The sequence below is a fragment of the Tachysurus fulvidraco genome, chromosome 22 (assembly GCF_022655615.1).
Source record: "Tachysurus fulvidraco isolate hzauxx_2018 chromosome 22, HZAU_PFXX_2.0, whole genome shotgun sequence".
In the NCBI taxonomy this organism is placed as follows: Eukaryota; Metazoa; Chordata; class Actinopteri; order Siluriformes; family Bagridae; genus Tachysurus; species Tachysurus fulvidraco.
Window position 1 is genome coordinate 15,908,376 of NC_062539.1, and position 15,317 is coordinate 15,923,692.

A 15,317-nucleotide genomic window follows, 5' to 3' on the forward strand; every position below is an offset into this window, starting at 1 on the left:
ATATATATATATATATATATATATATATATATATATATATATATATATATAATATGATGTATGAAACATGATAACATCGACTTCCTAGATACATCAACTAAAGAAGCAAAGGTCGTGTGTGTGTGTGTGTGTGTGTGTGTGTGTGTGTGTGTGTTTAGGCACAGAAGGGTCTGCCAGGCAAAGCTGGATTACCAGGATTTAAAGGAGACCGAGGTGAAAGGGTGAGGTCTCATTCTACTACGTTACTGAATCTCGAATCATCTCATGATTGCTCAGGTGCTGTCATGTTCCTCTTATACGCACTCGTAGCTCATCCTCAGGAACGTAAAAATCGTCGTTCACAACAGCCCCGATGTGCTAATGAGTGGTTTTGTGTCACCAACCATTAAAAAATGACTCTATTTGACTGATATAAGCCTAATTTCTATTGATTTGATCAGCTTTTTAGTTGCTTTCACATAAAGCGCTCTTCATGTACTGTGCATGACAATAAACTTTTCTGAAACCTGTTGACACTATAGTTAGCGATGCCTAGCCTTGAGCCACTGCTGCTTAACCCTCTCCATTCATTTCAACACAAATTTACACACCACTGAGGATCTGACATTATAAAGTGTAAGCTACTTCTCACTTTTTCAAGATTAATGATCATTTTGAAACTGAGCTCTCAAAACAACGTTGGTTATATTTCTGTGTTTAATCAACGATCTGATCTGATATTCTTCCAGTGCCGATTCTGGGCTGTTACATTTCATTATCGGGGTGCCATTTGGGGGGGCAGTGGTGGCTCAACTGGTTAAGGCTCTGGGTTGTTGATTGAAGGATTCAAGGTCCAGCACAGCCAAGCTGCCACTGCTGGGCCCTTGAGCAAGGCCCTCAACGCTCCCTGCTCCAGGGGCACTGTTTCATAGCTGCCCCTGCACTCTGACCCCAACCTCCTCAGTTGGGTTATGTGAGAAAAGAATTCCACTGTGCTGTAATGTATATGTGGCCCCCGTTCTACATTTCTGGGTCAAACCTTTTGACGAATCAAACAGCTCTTTATTTTCACACAATCTGTGTAATGACGCAGCCTGTGGAAGTAGACAGTGATGCTTGTGGATGACATTGCGATCTGTAATGAGAGTCGAGAGCAGGTGGAGGGACAGATGGAAAGGTGGAGGTCTGCTCTGGAAAGAATAGGAATAAATGTCAGTCGTAGTGAGACAGAATACATGTGTATGTATGAGAGGGAGGGAAGTAGAACAGTGAGGTTAAAGGGGGCTGAGGACAAGAAGGTTCAGGAGTTTAAGTATTTGGGTTCAACCGTGCAGTGTGACGGGGCATGTGGAAAAGAGGTCAAGGGGCTGGTGCAGGTGGGATGGATTGGGTGGAGAAATGTGTCAGGAGTGTAAAAGAAAGTAGTGAGAGCAGCTCTGCCGTATGTGTTAGAGACTGTAGCCGTGAGGAAAAGACATGAGGCAGAGATTGAGGTAGCAGAGATGAGGATGTTGGAGTTCTCTTTAGGAGTGACGAGGATGGACAGGATTAGGAACGAGGACATCAGAGGGACCGAATCAGGTTGGCTGTTTTGGGGACAAGGTCAGAGAGACTAGATTGAGATGGTTTGGACATGTACAAAGGAGGGAGATGGTTATGTTGGTAAGAGGATGTTGGATATGGAGCTGCAGGTAAGAGGTCAAGAGGAAGGACAATCTGAAGATGAAGGTAATTGGTGCGAGTGTAGAGGATGCCCAGGATAGAGTTAGACGGAAACTGATAATTCGCTGTGGTGACCCCCGACGCTAAAAGCCCATATCTATCCACTCATAGATACATGAGTGCAAAAGTGTGAATTTCGTACAGTAATTTGTAAATATTTTTTATCCAGGGACCTCCAGGATTAATTGGGGAGCAAGGCTTGGCTGTAAGTGGATCTCAACCTCAGCATACACATTTTTGGCTACTAAGAATACGATCGTTTTTGCCATGACTTTAATGTAATTGTTGCCTTCACAGGGCCCAGTGGGTGCCAAGGGGCAGAAAGGCGATCCAGGGGAGAGCCTGGCCGACGTGAGCCGCTTTAACACTACTATACGTCTGAGCCGAGTCTGAAGGAATGACTGAAATTAATGTTTGGCAGTTAGCGTTGTATAACGACTGTTTCTATGCTAGTTTTTCTACCTTAAGGTTACTTTTATTCATAGAACTGAAGACAGATTTTCAGCTTCTCAAAAAATTGTACGTCACATTAGATCGAATTTAACCTGACTGGGTATGATGTGATTGCAGGGTGAAGGAGTTCAGCAGCTGAGAGAAGCTCTGAAGATTCTGGCGGAACGAGTGCTCATTCTGGAGCACATGATTGGCATCCACGGTAATGGGAATGTTTTACTTATTCATGCTCCTGCAGCCATTTATCAAGTGTCCATCAGTTTGGTCTCATAATGGGTCTGAGATTCTTAGAGAATAGGGGGTTTTTTTTGCCTCGTGCAAGAATGATTAGTGAGATCTGCCTTCTGTTCTATAATACACTCCCTTCGGCTTTCCTTCACGGGAAGTGTATGTCATCTAGCGTACACTCTTAAAATGAACGAGTGCAGAATCAACAAACCATTTCGGATGTTTAATAAAGTAGCGATTCTTTTAATTTTCAAGAAGAAGAAGAATGCTAGGGGAGGCACGGTGGCTTAGTGGTTAGCACGTTCGCCTCACACCTCCGGGGTTGGGGGTTCGATTCCCGCCTCCGCCTTGTGTGTGTGGAGTTCTCCCCGTGCCTCGGGGGTTTCCTGCGGGTACTCCGGTTTCCTCCACCGGTCCAAAGACATGCATGGTAGGTTGGTTGGCATCTCTGGAAAATTGTCCGTAGTGTGTGAGTGAATGAGACTGTGTGTGTGCCCTGCAATGGGTTGGCACTCCGTCCAGGGTGTATCCTGCCTCGATGCCCGATGACGCCTGAGATAGGCACAGGCTCTCTGTGACCCGAGATAGTTAGGATAAGCGGTAGAAAATGAATGAATGAATGAATGAGAGAATAATGCTGGTCTTCAGACCTTCAGGACCAGGGTTGGACACCACTGTTTTAATGTGCATACATGTGTGTTTTTCTGCCTGTAGAGAACCCAGCAGAGGCTGGCTCCGGACTAGACGGCCTGTCAGATGCTCTCGGTCTACCGGCAGGGAAGATCAAACGGGCCGAATCGGTGCGCTTCCGCTCTCTCTCCGCTGGCCAACAAAAGAGACGGAGTGTTTGACATTTACACTAGTGAATTTGTCTAGCTGTTATTCATTACTGTTAATAATGATCTTTCGAAAGCCTGAGCAAACAGAACTATTAAGGACATTTCATCATTCATAAGAAGTCGGTGTCGCTCGACATTGAAAGTGGTTTTATATTTTTGTGTGTCTCTATTTGTGTGTATGTACCTACGTACGTATGTGTGTGTTTGTGTACTCTTTGTGATTTCAGATTTTTCTACTTTACGGACTATGTGCAACATTTCATCTTACAGTCTCTGCACTCCAGTCGTTTCTTACTCGTACCCGGTAAACACACACTCGTAGACAGGTCCGCACTACACCTGGTGATGGCTCGTCAGCGTCTTTCAGGCTCGTTCTCAGTTCTCGAGCTCGTTAAGGCCGTAGTGAGTCAGGTAGGAACAAATGAGGCTCCTGCCTGAGAGGCAGCTCCAAATAAGAAACATCTGGATCAGGCTCAAAAAGCAAACAAACACCCCAGCCACCTATTGTTTTGGTCCGGCAGTTCTGAAAACAGCTTGTTCGGATTTTGTAGGATGTTTTCTGTCAGCTAAATTGCAAGCATGGCTTTGATTCCCCGTAGTCTTGGCTTTCTCTGTGCTTCTTTTCTGTATTATTTGTCTCACCCTACTGTGCGAGTAAGTATAACAAACATATCAGTTGGACTGCAGCTTTTCTTCTCTCGCAATTTGCAGACCATCTTTTCTCCCGAGTATGTTTACTGAGAGTACAGCTGGCTCTGTAGAAGGGAAATTAATAGGGTACTTACTCTAAGATAACGAAACATGTTTCTGTGACTCGGTGCTCTGCTGTAATGGGATCGCCCTATTTATAAGCCATTTGTTTTTCGAAAGCCGGTTTCCCAGATAACATTCGTCTCACTCATTTATGCTCCATTAACAGTGAGACAAGATTATAGTGTATATTGACTTCTGTGCATTAGGACCTTATTTCCAATCATTTATTTAACGATTACTGTCATTTTAGCTTAGATGTTATGTATTTTTAATCGTTGGTTTACTTTCTCTGTAGCCTGTAAGATTTTACCCTAAGGTGACCTCTTTCTTACATCAGCAGCTGATCAGCGGTGGTACACTGCTGGTTCGGTCAAATCAGATATTTGGTTTGTTAATGGTTTGTTGATATACAGCAGTGTGAAAAATATCGAACAACAAAACATGACGTGAATTAGTTTGACTTTGTACTGTACTGGAGACTGTATGGTGTCATGGCTGTTAGTATATTCTGCCTTGTATTCAGACGATATTTACTATTTTTGCACTCTCGTGTCAGGTTGATATGGCACTGACACGGCGTTATAAAAAACGATTCGAAGGTTGTTTGCGAAAATCGGTGCACCCAAAAAAATGTAATGTCATTTAATAAAAAAAAAACTGAAAACTTCTTTTGGATTTCGAGTATGTTGTTGATTTCTCTTTGATCTATGTTGCACTTATTTTTTTACCCCACTTTCTTCCACTCCCCGACCCCTAGCTAGTGGTGCTACATGGTATAGCAGCTACTAATCTGGGAGGTAAAGAAAACATACCACTCTTCCAACATATACTCATATGGTAATTGAATCTGCTTAGAGCACTGTCGCTACCTCTATTCTGTATCGGCTAGAGTCACTGTGATTAATAGAGGAGAGAGAGATCTATCTCACCCACCGAGACAGCAGGGTCAGCTATGCTCCAGGCTAAAGAATTGTTTAGATTCACAGTCACAATATCCCAATGTGGGGGCATGGTGGCTTAGTGGTTAGCACGTCTGCCTCACACCTCCAGGGCTGGGGGTTCGATTCCCGCCTCCGCTTTGTGTGTGTGGAGTTTGCATGTTCTCCCCGTGCCTCGGGGGTTTCCTCCGGGTACTCCGGTTTCCTCCTCCGGTCCAAAGACATGCATGGTAGGTTGATAGGCATCTTTGGAAAATTGTCCGTAGTGTGTGTGTGAGTGTGTGAGTGAATGTGAGTGTGTGTGTGCCCTGCGATGGGTTGCCACTCCGTCCAGGGTGTATCCTGCCTCGATGCTTGATGACGCCTGAGATAGGCACAGGCTCCCCGTGACCCGAGAAGTTCGGATAAGTGGTAGAAAATGAATGAATGAATGAATGAATATCTCAATGTGAGGGGAAAGCATTTACACGGTGGTTTATTTGTTATTTGTTTGACTCACCCTTGCAGTGTTGGGGGTTTGATTCCCAACTCTTCCCTGTACAGGTTTCCTCCAGATTCACTGGTTTCCTCGACCGTCCTAAAATGGTTGGTAGGCTGATCCCCATGTCTTGTTCATCGTATGAGAACAAGTGTGTACTGTAAGTGTGTGTAATGGAGTGGCACCCTGCACAAGGTGTCTCATGCCTTGTGCATCCAGGCTCCCCATGACCCTGTGTATGATAAAAGTTTCACAAAATGGATAGGTGGATGAAAAGCTAACATAAATCAGGTCTGCTGTGCATAATGCCAGAACTTGAGACAAAAAAAACGTGTTTTTGACCAACATGATTTGATCATATAGGCCTACACAAAATGTCATTGAAGTCCAAGTCCAGGCCCAGGACAACATGAGTTCTGCTGGGAAAGGGTTTTTCCACATTTGGTGTGCAGGAATTTTGGTTAATGGGAAGTGTGAAGTCAATCGTATGTCTTTCATAGTCTTGCTGTGTCATTATTCTGTTTAGTATAATACAAAAGATTCCAGAAGCCACCAAAACAAAGAAAGCTTTCTTTAAGCTATTGTGAAAATGAAATGCTACATGCCTTGACATACCAGGCATTCTAAAGTGTCCAAAGTGTCAGATGGGCTATGCCAGCCATACCCTGTTCATCATGCATTCAAAGAAAACATCACCACATCACCAAATAGAAATTTCAATGGACTCATAATGTTTGTGCCAAGTTCTGATCTTACCATCGGCAAGAAGGACAAAAAGAGCCTGGATTAAAATCATGAAACAACCTTATCCTGGTCCTCCAGAGTCCAGCTTTCACCCTGACAAGGTTGGCATATGAGATCGGCTTCAGCTCTAGTAGCCTCTTTTGCCTCTTTTCCACCAGAAAGAACCGGGTGCTGGTTCAGAGCTAGTGTTGGTGCTGGTTCAAAGTTGGTTCCACTTGCGAACCTTCTAAGAACCGGTTTGCCTTTCCACCGGCTAGAGAGCCATCACAGCGCCGAGTGTGACGTCACTGTATACGTGTCACGTGTCCCAGCGACGTTAGCGCATCAGCAGCAAACACAAACACAACAACAATGGCGGATGTTGCTTCACTGTTAATGCTCATGGCTTTGCGAACCTACATCGGCATCCAAACGCGGTGAATAAAACGTGTACGTGCGGCTCCGTGTAATCTGTATAAACGGAGGTTGTAATCGATAAAGTACATAACGTTATTTTATCGCTAACACAGAAAAAAATTTAGCCTTAGCATGTAGCTACCTACTATCATGTGTGCTGATAATGTATCATATCGCGGTAAAGTAAAAGTGTATTAAACATTAGTATACTTAAGGTACATTATCAAATGCGCTAACAGTAGCCCCGCCCACAGCTCCTGACACAAGCGGTTCTTAAGTCTAGACCAGCGACGTTTTGGTGCTACTTAAGAACCACTTTTCCTGGTTCGGAGCCGGTGCTTTGGCGGTCGAAACAGAAAGAACTGGTTCTAAATTAGGCTCCGAACCTGCACTCGAACTGCCTCGGTGGAAAAGGGGCATTTGGGACAATGTCAGATATATGGTGCATTCTGAGATGTCTTTCTGTTAGGGGTTTAGGCATTGGGTTTCCAACTGGAAGGTCACAAGATCATATCCCTGCATCAACAACCGGGCCTTTGAGCAAGACCCTTAACCTTCAACTCTTGTCATGTGTATCCTGTCTCAGTTGTAGGTTGCTTTGCATAAAAGAGGTGAATAGAGAATTTATGTGTAATTAGCGAGACTGTGGCCCCTTTATTTCCCTTCCTGATACCTGACACAGTCTTGTGACCCCTGAGCAGTGTTTTTGGTCCAGCGGAAAGCAGTGGTAAGAGATCAAGAGGTATTATTGGATTGTTGTACCAAGCACACGATCCACCTACTTTCATGATTGGGAGGAAACCGAACTCCTGGGACACGGTGAGAACATGAACATGCAACTCCAGACAGCAGTAACCCAAGCTCAAAATTGAACCAGTTCCCCTGAGGCTAAGAGGCAGCAACCTTACTAGTTGTGCCACCTTGTCATGTTACATTATGTCTTCAATACGTTTACTATTTAAAATACATACACTTAGGGTTTCAAAGGATATTTCACCCCAGACAAGGGCGTCGATTTGGGTAGGGACGGTAGGGACATGTCCCTACCAATATCCAGGGAACACTCAATTGTCCCTAGCAATAATTCGACCAAGCCTATATATACACATTTATACATAACCACTGATATCCGTCTGTGTCTTGTGCTTTTTTACTGATTTCAGTTAACATTTATTCAGGAATCATTAAACAAGTTGAAAAATATTTTACAATGGCGTTCTGTAAAAAATAGCGCAACTTGTGGGTTTAACAGATCTACCCCCTGCAATGAATCCCGCCTCTGTAACTCTGAAATGATTGGCCTTTGCCTTTTTTGAGTCCCGCCTCTCTAACCCACGGTCGCTGTTTGATTGGCTTTGTCTTTCTCGCTAATGTGTTGAGGTCGGCCGCAGCTATATTCCGTTGTATGAAGCAATATGCAACGTGATTATGCAGGATACCGGTATGTGAGTAAGGAAGTATTCTTATAACAACAGTTTTATGCACAAAATACAGGGAATGTTGTCCCCACCAATTTCAAATAAATTATGTCCCCACCAATGTCAAAATCAAGCTTACGCCATTGACCCCAGGCATGCTCACAAGACTTTAATACTGTACTTGACTTAAGACTTGAATAAATTGTTCCCAGAAATGGAGTCTGTGTACAATCCAAAATGTCTTTATACATCTTCAGAGTTACAGCACCAAATATACATTGTTCTAGTCTTCAAATCTCAAGGACCATATTCAGTAACAAAGGTACCAATGACAATGACATTGATGAATGTGATGGCAAATCAAAGTTTAGTCCCTGGTCTCCTCATTCCTGCTCTTTTTCTTCTCCATGTGTGATCACATAGCAGAGATTCTTGTAGTCGAGATTACCAGAAACGTCCAGAGGGAACATCTGAAACATCTGATTTATCTGCGGGAGGAGTGAATAAAGCAAATAATGGGGTTTGAAATGCTTAACGGGCACAAAAAATTAAAGTGGTGGACAACTTATCGCTTGGTTACAATTCTCAAGTCGCTAGCCTAATCGGTTTCTATTGAGTGTTCATACTATTCTTGTTCTTCCATTAATAAATACAACTGTAGCAGAGGATGATCACAAGAGCAAATGAGAACGTGTACACAAGCTAATTATGAGATGACTAGCGGTAGGCTGTACTCAAGGCTGCTTATTTATTTTCCTTTCAGGATCATACTGTACGTAGGAATACCTATAACATCACACGACAAAAGGAATGAGTGCATAGAATAAACGCTATGATAATAAGATGCTAGCAAGACCATTTTGTAGCATCACTGCAATTTAATGTTAGCGTGTTGTGTGTTGTGTGTTGTGTGTTTTCTGTTCATTTGTGTTCATTTTACAGCTGAGTCCTGAGCGGAAAGTTTGAGCTGTTAATGGAGGTTTATCTATGTATAAAAGCGCGAGTACACTGTATTGACGATGCTTCCTGGTTGAACTTGCTAACTTGCTCCTTGCTAATGCCACTGTATATTAGCACCTTTTTACCGATAGCGTAATGAATCGTTGATACACAGCGGTACCCGGGATTGTAAAACCGCTCTGTTGCCGAGTGTATGTTGTGTGAACTGAACTTATCCGTGACAGCGATAGAATAAATGAAATTAACTTTATACCTTTAAAGATCCTTGCTTGTGCTACAGTACTGAAAGAAAACCCACTTATTTCTTTATGTCACCTCTGATCCCTGTCTCACCCGGTCACTGTGTCTTCCTGTCTGTCTTGCTCTACACTCGCTCTCTGTCGTTTACTGCCTCCCTTAGTGAGCCTGCATGTGGGTGTGGGTGTTTTTCTTGCTCCCGTCAGCTGAAACCGATGTCGGTATAAACCCAGCGGGATCCGCCTATGGGGAACGAGTGGCACGGTGTTTGATCATGAGCGTGAGCACATGTCTCCTGTGTGTACCCACATGGCTGATCAAGAGCGCTGCCCACAAGCCCCTGCGGACGCCCCCCCCCTCCCTACCCGAGCGTGCATTGCCCTGCCAACGCAGCATGGTCGCTCATCTGCTGGACACGTGGGAGCCAAAGTGTGCCTATGCAATTTTTCTTCGTTCATTTTACCCCCTCCCCCACATTATCCTATGTGGGGTTTTGGGGGGTATTTGACAGGAAGATGGATTATTGTAATCACAGGAGCCATCAGTGAGTCAGAACAGGGTGCCATGGGAAGCCAGCCATCAGATTACTGCACACTGCTGCCATGGGAACAGAGGGCTTGTTTGTTTTTATGTGTGTGTGAACGAGTGTGTGTGTGCGTGTGTTACACAGGCATTTATTTTCAAAGCTTTGATATATGGTGCATGAAAGCTGCTACACAAAATGAGTGACTCTTGTGTGCATGAGGGTGAGAGAGAGAAAATAATGCCCTGATCATACCAGTTGGAAGGCTAATATTGTGTTTCTTTTTATGCTAGCGCACGCGCGTGCGTGTGTGTGTGTGTGTGTGTGTGTGTGTGTGTGTGTGTGTGTGTGTGTGTGTGTGTGTTTTATTAAATCCACTGTCTGAACTATTAACTGGCAGATAAAATAATGATAATGACATAGAAAATTGCAAATATTTAATTATTTCAATTAATAAAGCGAACTGTCGAGAGTACATTCATGTTGCTCACCTCAGCTTCGGTAAATTTATCTGCTTGTGACATCAGGTAGTACTTGATCCTGTAGGAGAACAGAAAAAAAAAACAAGCATGGAGCATGAATTATTTACTGTCATTTCATGGCAAGTTGCATAAATATTCATTCCCTGTAAAAATCCCACATTTTGTAGAGTCACAACCTAGAAATAAAATGGACATAAACGGGATGGACATTATACGGTATGTTAAACTTTGCTCAAACCTACAAAGAACCTTTGTGGTACATGGAACATGATACTACCACCACCATGCTTCACTGTATGGATAATGTTCTTTGTCCGATGAGCACTGTTAGGTTTTCACAACAGGTACCACGTTTTATTTTTATACCAAATCCCAAGACTTACATTTTCTTTATCTTATCATGTAATGTTTTGATGCATGTTTCCTGAGTCTCCAAAAGGATCTTTGCTACTATTGTGAATAATTTGCCAAATTACATTGATCTTGGGGGGCACGGTGGCTTAGTAGTTAGCACGTTCGCCTCACACCTCCAGGGTTGGGGGTTCGATTCCCGCCTCCGCCATGTGTGTGTGGAGTTTGCATGTTCTCCCCGTGCCTCAGGGGTTTCCTCCGGGTACTCCGGTTTCCTCCGCCGGTCCAAAGACATGCATGGTAGGTTGATTGGCATCTCTGGAAAATTGTCCACAGTGTGTGTGTATGAGTGAATGAGAGTGTGTGTGCCCTGTGATGGGTTGGCACTCCGTCCAGGGTGTATCCTGCCTCGATGCCCGATGACGCCTGAGATAGGCTAAGGCTCCCCGTGACCCGAGAAGTTTGGATAAGCGGGAGAAAATGAATGAATGAATGAACATTGATCTTCCATGTTAATGTTCATATATCTCAAGTAATTCCATTCATTTTGAGGTTGGAATGCTATAGAATGTGGTCATAATATTAAAGGGTTCAAGTGGACAAATGAACACATTAATAATTCATCCGTTAACGCAGTCATGGACCAGTGGTTTACATGCCAATTGTACAGAAACAACCCGTCTTAAGTAAAAAGTGAATCACTCACTCGTCTCCCTTCAGTACACCAGTTCCTTCTGGGTCGAAAATCTTGAAGGCGTTCAGAATGTTCTCCTCAGGGTCAGTACCTGAAATGTTCTTCTTAGTTATAATCTGGGATTAAAGTTATCAATGTATCATTATTATTATACGTGAAGCTGGAGTGTACCTTTGAGCTTCTCCCCAAACATGCTAAGGAACACTGTAAAGTTGATGGCGCCGGGGGCTTCCTTTAGCATGTCATCGAGCTCATCGCTCCCTACGTTCAGACGACCTGGAAACACACACATGAATGTCTACACTTAAACAACACAAATCATCCGTCAGTTAAAGCTCTCATGAATTGTCATGAGGTAACTTGTAATTCGGGCTGTTCCATTTCATTATCGGGGTGCCATTTGTGAGGGGGCAGTGCTGGCTCAACTGGTTAAGGCCCTGGGTTGTTGATCGAAGGATCGGGGTTCAAGGTCCAGCACAGTCAAGCTGCCACTGCTGGGCCCTTGAGCAAGGCCCTCAACCCTCCCTGCTCCAGGGGCGCTGTATCATAGCTGCCCCTGCACTCTGACCCCAACCTCCTCAGTTGGGGTATGTGAAGAAAAGAATTCCACTGTGCTGTAATGTATATGTGGTGATAATAAAGGCTTCTGTGCCCCCGTTCTATGTAGCCCTTATACCTAATATCTATCTATCTATCTATCTATCTATCTATCTATCTATCTATCTATCTATCTATCTATCTATCTAAAATCTAATAAATTATGAATTTAATCTCTTTAATCTCATTCTCTACAAGTTTTCTTTGTCATTTCGAGTTTGCTTTTAAACGAGTAACAGTGTCGAGTTGTTAGCATAGAATTAGCAAATACACAATGTGTAGTTAACTAGCATTTATTGCTAACGCCATTAGCACATTATATTATGTGACGATCCCAAACGGTTCCAAAAAACAGGGTTGGATGAAAGTTCTGGGACTAAAATATACATTTTTCATCAAAATGGGAGTTCAAGCATGTGCTGTTAAAAGGACTCGAGCATTAAAGTGAAATCAATGATATTTATGATCTGATTTTTACGAGTGTAGTTAGAGTGGTCTGGAACGGAGGTGGGTTTTTTTTATTCATTTATTTATTTATTTATATTTTTTTATTACCGTTTTAAGATGTTTATCTAAAGCAAAGCAGATACGTTTCATTTATTTAATCTGTCTTTTAACGTCCGTCCGTGTTTTTAAATGTAATCTGAGTGGGACACGAATGGCACCCCGATCGTGAATTCGACCCGACGAAGTGTCACTTGAGAAGCCGAGAGCGTTTACCTACAGCGGCGAAAGTGTCTCTGAGATCATTCTTGTCGATGAATCCGTCTCTGTTCTGGTCCATAATGGTGAACGCCTGCAGGCATTTACAACATGCTAACTCAAGATACATCATCCGCTCTCTATATATCAAAGAAATGTGCTACGACTAATGTCTTAAAGAGTCCATCCATCATGTGCGTTGTAAATTACAGTGATTATAGTCTACGTCTGGTCTCAGACAAGGAATCGGCTGTTAAGCTCAAAGCTCCCGTGAGTTATGGTTTGTATTGTTTGGAAATGTCGTATATCATACACGTTGGGATGAATGAGGAAAACGCTCTTGCCTCTTTGAATTCCTGAATCTGGGACTGCTCGAACATGGTGAACACATTGGAGCTGGCTGACTCCTTCTTCTTGGCCTTTTTGGGTGACTGAAGAACATTAGCAGAGATTATTAAAAGCATTATGGCTTCCAAAATGAAACGCATGATTCAAATTTTCTTATTCGTATCCCTAACATAACACGTCAAATATTTCTGCCTTTTTTCATAGGCTGGGGCAGTGTTTTTCATCATGTTACACTCCACACAGGTGTTTTTGATGCCTCAAATAAACAATGACGGGGGTCACGGTGGCTTAGTGGTTAGCACGTTCGCCTCACACCTAAAGGGTTGGGGGTTCGATTCCCACCTCCGCCTTGTGTGTGTGGAGTTTGCATATTCTCCCCGTGCCTCGGGGGTTTCCTCCGGGTACTCCGGTTTCCTCCCCCGGTCCAAAGACATGCATGGTAGGTTGATTGGCATCTCTGGAAAATTGTCCGTAGTGTGTGTGTGTGTGAGTGAATGAGTGTGTGTGTGCCCTGTGATGGGTTGGCACTCCATCCAGGATGTATCCTGCCTCGATGCCCATTGACGCCTGAGATAGGCACAGGCTCCCCGTGACCCGAGAAGTTCGGATATGCGGTAGAAAATGAGTGAGTGAGAGAGAGAATAAACAATGACATTCATAATGTGCTGTTATTATTATTAGTTGTATTAAAAATTCTGTTTTATTCCCAGCCTAACTTTTATATTTTATCTCAGCATTACTGTTGAGAGGAATGAATGATTTCCTCAGTACAGTAAGTGGCTCTTCCTCATACTACTCATTTCTCATCATCCTGCTCGACAGCAGCTAAACAGCAGAATCCCGATACGTTAGACATTGAAAGCTAACAGTGTCCTGATTATCTTTTTATCGGACTGTGAAAGAATTCATTTGTTTATTCATTATTCATTAAAAATATCTGATAATTCGCTGTTGGAATGGAAAGTCAATGTACTGATAAATAAAGGTTAAATCCTTATAATAGGATTAATTATTAATTTCTCTTGCCGAATGTAAGTATATGTACATGATATTCTTCTGAATTACTAACAATGTATATACCTTACAGATTGCACCGTCACTATTAGATAGTTTATTTGGGAAAGCTTGGGAAAATATGTCAATTTATAATTAAAATTTAATTAAAGCCATTCAATACAAATCCATAGTAAAATACCCGCTATTTGATCTGGACAAAAAATATGGAGTGATATGCTGCAAAACAGTGATAGAGAAGAGCAGATGTAGCCAAGGTGCCGTGTAGCGGATAAACCGCGTTGTTGCTAGATTTAGCGCACGCTACGCTAGCCGATCTAAACAGTTTCAGCACACAGCTTTACTAAAAGATTTATAAATGACATACAAGTCTTTAACATCAAGCTCAGTTTGTCTGTATCTCTTCATATATATTTATATATTTTTATTTTCACAAAGAATTTTAGCATATCATAAAAAGAAGATGGAATTTTACAAAAAAAAAACAACAACAACAAATAAATAAAGGCAATAGGGTTGGATTTTTTTTTTAATATGTATAAAAATGTATAATCCCTCTTCCACCTTAAGATGAATATTTTTCCTTTTTTTTAATTGTGTATTTTATCGTTAATTTTCAGCACAATCATCACAAATGATCTGACATAAGATTTACGTACGATTTCAAACAAAACTAACCCTTACCCTTAATCTTAGTGACTTTACACCCAACCTTTATAAATTTCCAAGCGTGAAACCATCTTAAACTAATCTGTAAACACTGCAATTTATTACCCGACATGCAATTGACCTTGACATGGTGACTGTCCACGATCCTCTGCATGCATCCGTAACGTTAATTAATTTCTGCTCATTTATCACTATAAAATCATTAATAAAAAACCGAAGCTTGAATGATATCCTACCATTGTGACGGTGGCTGAGATCCTGCAGACACTCGGTTAAAGCCTGGGGAGACAATCGAGTCCTAGCGCTGTTGTTTTATATACGAAACTTGCGGTGGCCAGGCATACCTGCTCTAAATTTAGACAATAGATCCTAGCTTGGAAATATGCAATAACTAAGCGCCCTTGTGTGGTATTCAGACCATGTGCGACTCTTTGGCTTCTTTAAACAGAGAGCTGTGTTCGTGATCGACAGCCAGGGGTCAGGACAGTTATATATGAACCTAAATACTCTGTAGTACTTATGTTCCAGAGGAAACAGTTCAGTTTAACATGAAAAAAAAAAAAACCTTCATTCTCAACACATACTGTAGCAGACATCCATGCAGAATAGTATACGCTAGCTAGAATGGAACTGTTGCTAATTGCTAAAATTTCAAGGTGATGTTTTTTTGTTTGTTATAAATATTTTTTAAGGTACAAAGATAGAGAAAAGTAGCTAGAGATATGGGTTATCATGCTATCTGATTTTCGCTAGCTGTTATTCATTGTCAGGCACGTTAGCATAGTTCAGATA

At 42.4% G+C, this 15,317-nt stretch overlaps 2 protein-coding genes across 4 annotated transcripts in view; one reads left to right on the plus strand and one right to left on the minus strand.

Annotated features, from left to right (window-relative positions):
* Positions 1-4,642, plus strand: part of LOC113640227 (collagen alpha-1(XXVI) chain) — a 40,259-nt gene extending 35,617 nt beyond the window's left edge. For all 3 annotated transcript variants that reach the window (XM_047806735.1, XM_027142620.2, XM_047806734.1), the window contains exons 10-14: positions 159-221; positions 1,871-1,906; positions 1,999-2,052; positions 2,272-2,356; positions 3,097-4,642. In XM_047806735.1, the coding sequence (XP_047662691.1) occupies positions 159-221; positions 1,871-1,906; positions 1,999-2,052; positions 2,272-2,356; positions 3,097-3,233 (375 nt within the window). In that variant the 3' untranslated portion in view covers positions 3,234-4,642. The remainder of the gene's footprint in view (positions 1-158; positions 222-1,870; positions 1,907-1,998; positions 2,053-2,271; positions 2,357-3,096) is intronic.
* Positions 4,643-8,168: 3,526 nt separating this feature from the next.
* Positions 8,169-14,892, minus strand: LOC113640348 (myosin regulatory light chain 2B, cardiac muscle isoform-like). The gene is made up of 7 exons (XM_027142809.2): positions 14,762-14,892; positions 12,839-12,925; positions 12,513-12,588; positions 11,367-11,471; positions 11,208-11,286; positions 10,160-10,208; positions 8,169-8,436 (listed from the first exon to the last, which is right to left on the minus strand). Exons 1-7 carry the CDS (start codon positions 14,762-14,764, stop codon positions 8,332-8,334), a joined length of 504 nt encoding a protein of 167 aa, XP_026998610.1. The 5' UTR covers positions 14,765-14,892; the 3' UTR covers positions 8,169-8,331.
* Between the last annotated feature and the right edge of the window lie 425 nt (positions 14,893-15,317).

Excerpts from the sequence above, each read along its gene's own strand:
- LOC113640348 (XM_027142809.2), bottom strand. Across the intron at positions 12,589-12,838 it reads AGATTCAGGAATTCAAAGAG|GCGTTCACCATTATGGACCA; the intron begins GCAAGAGCGTTT and ends AAATGCCTGCAG. Across the intron at positions 10,209-11,207 it reads GGTGTACTGAAGGGAGACGA|GATCAAGTACTACCTGATGT; the intron begins GTGAGTGATTCA and ends GTTCTCCTACAG.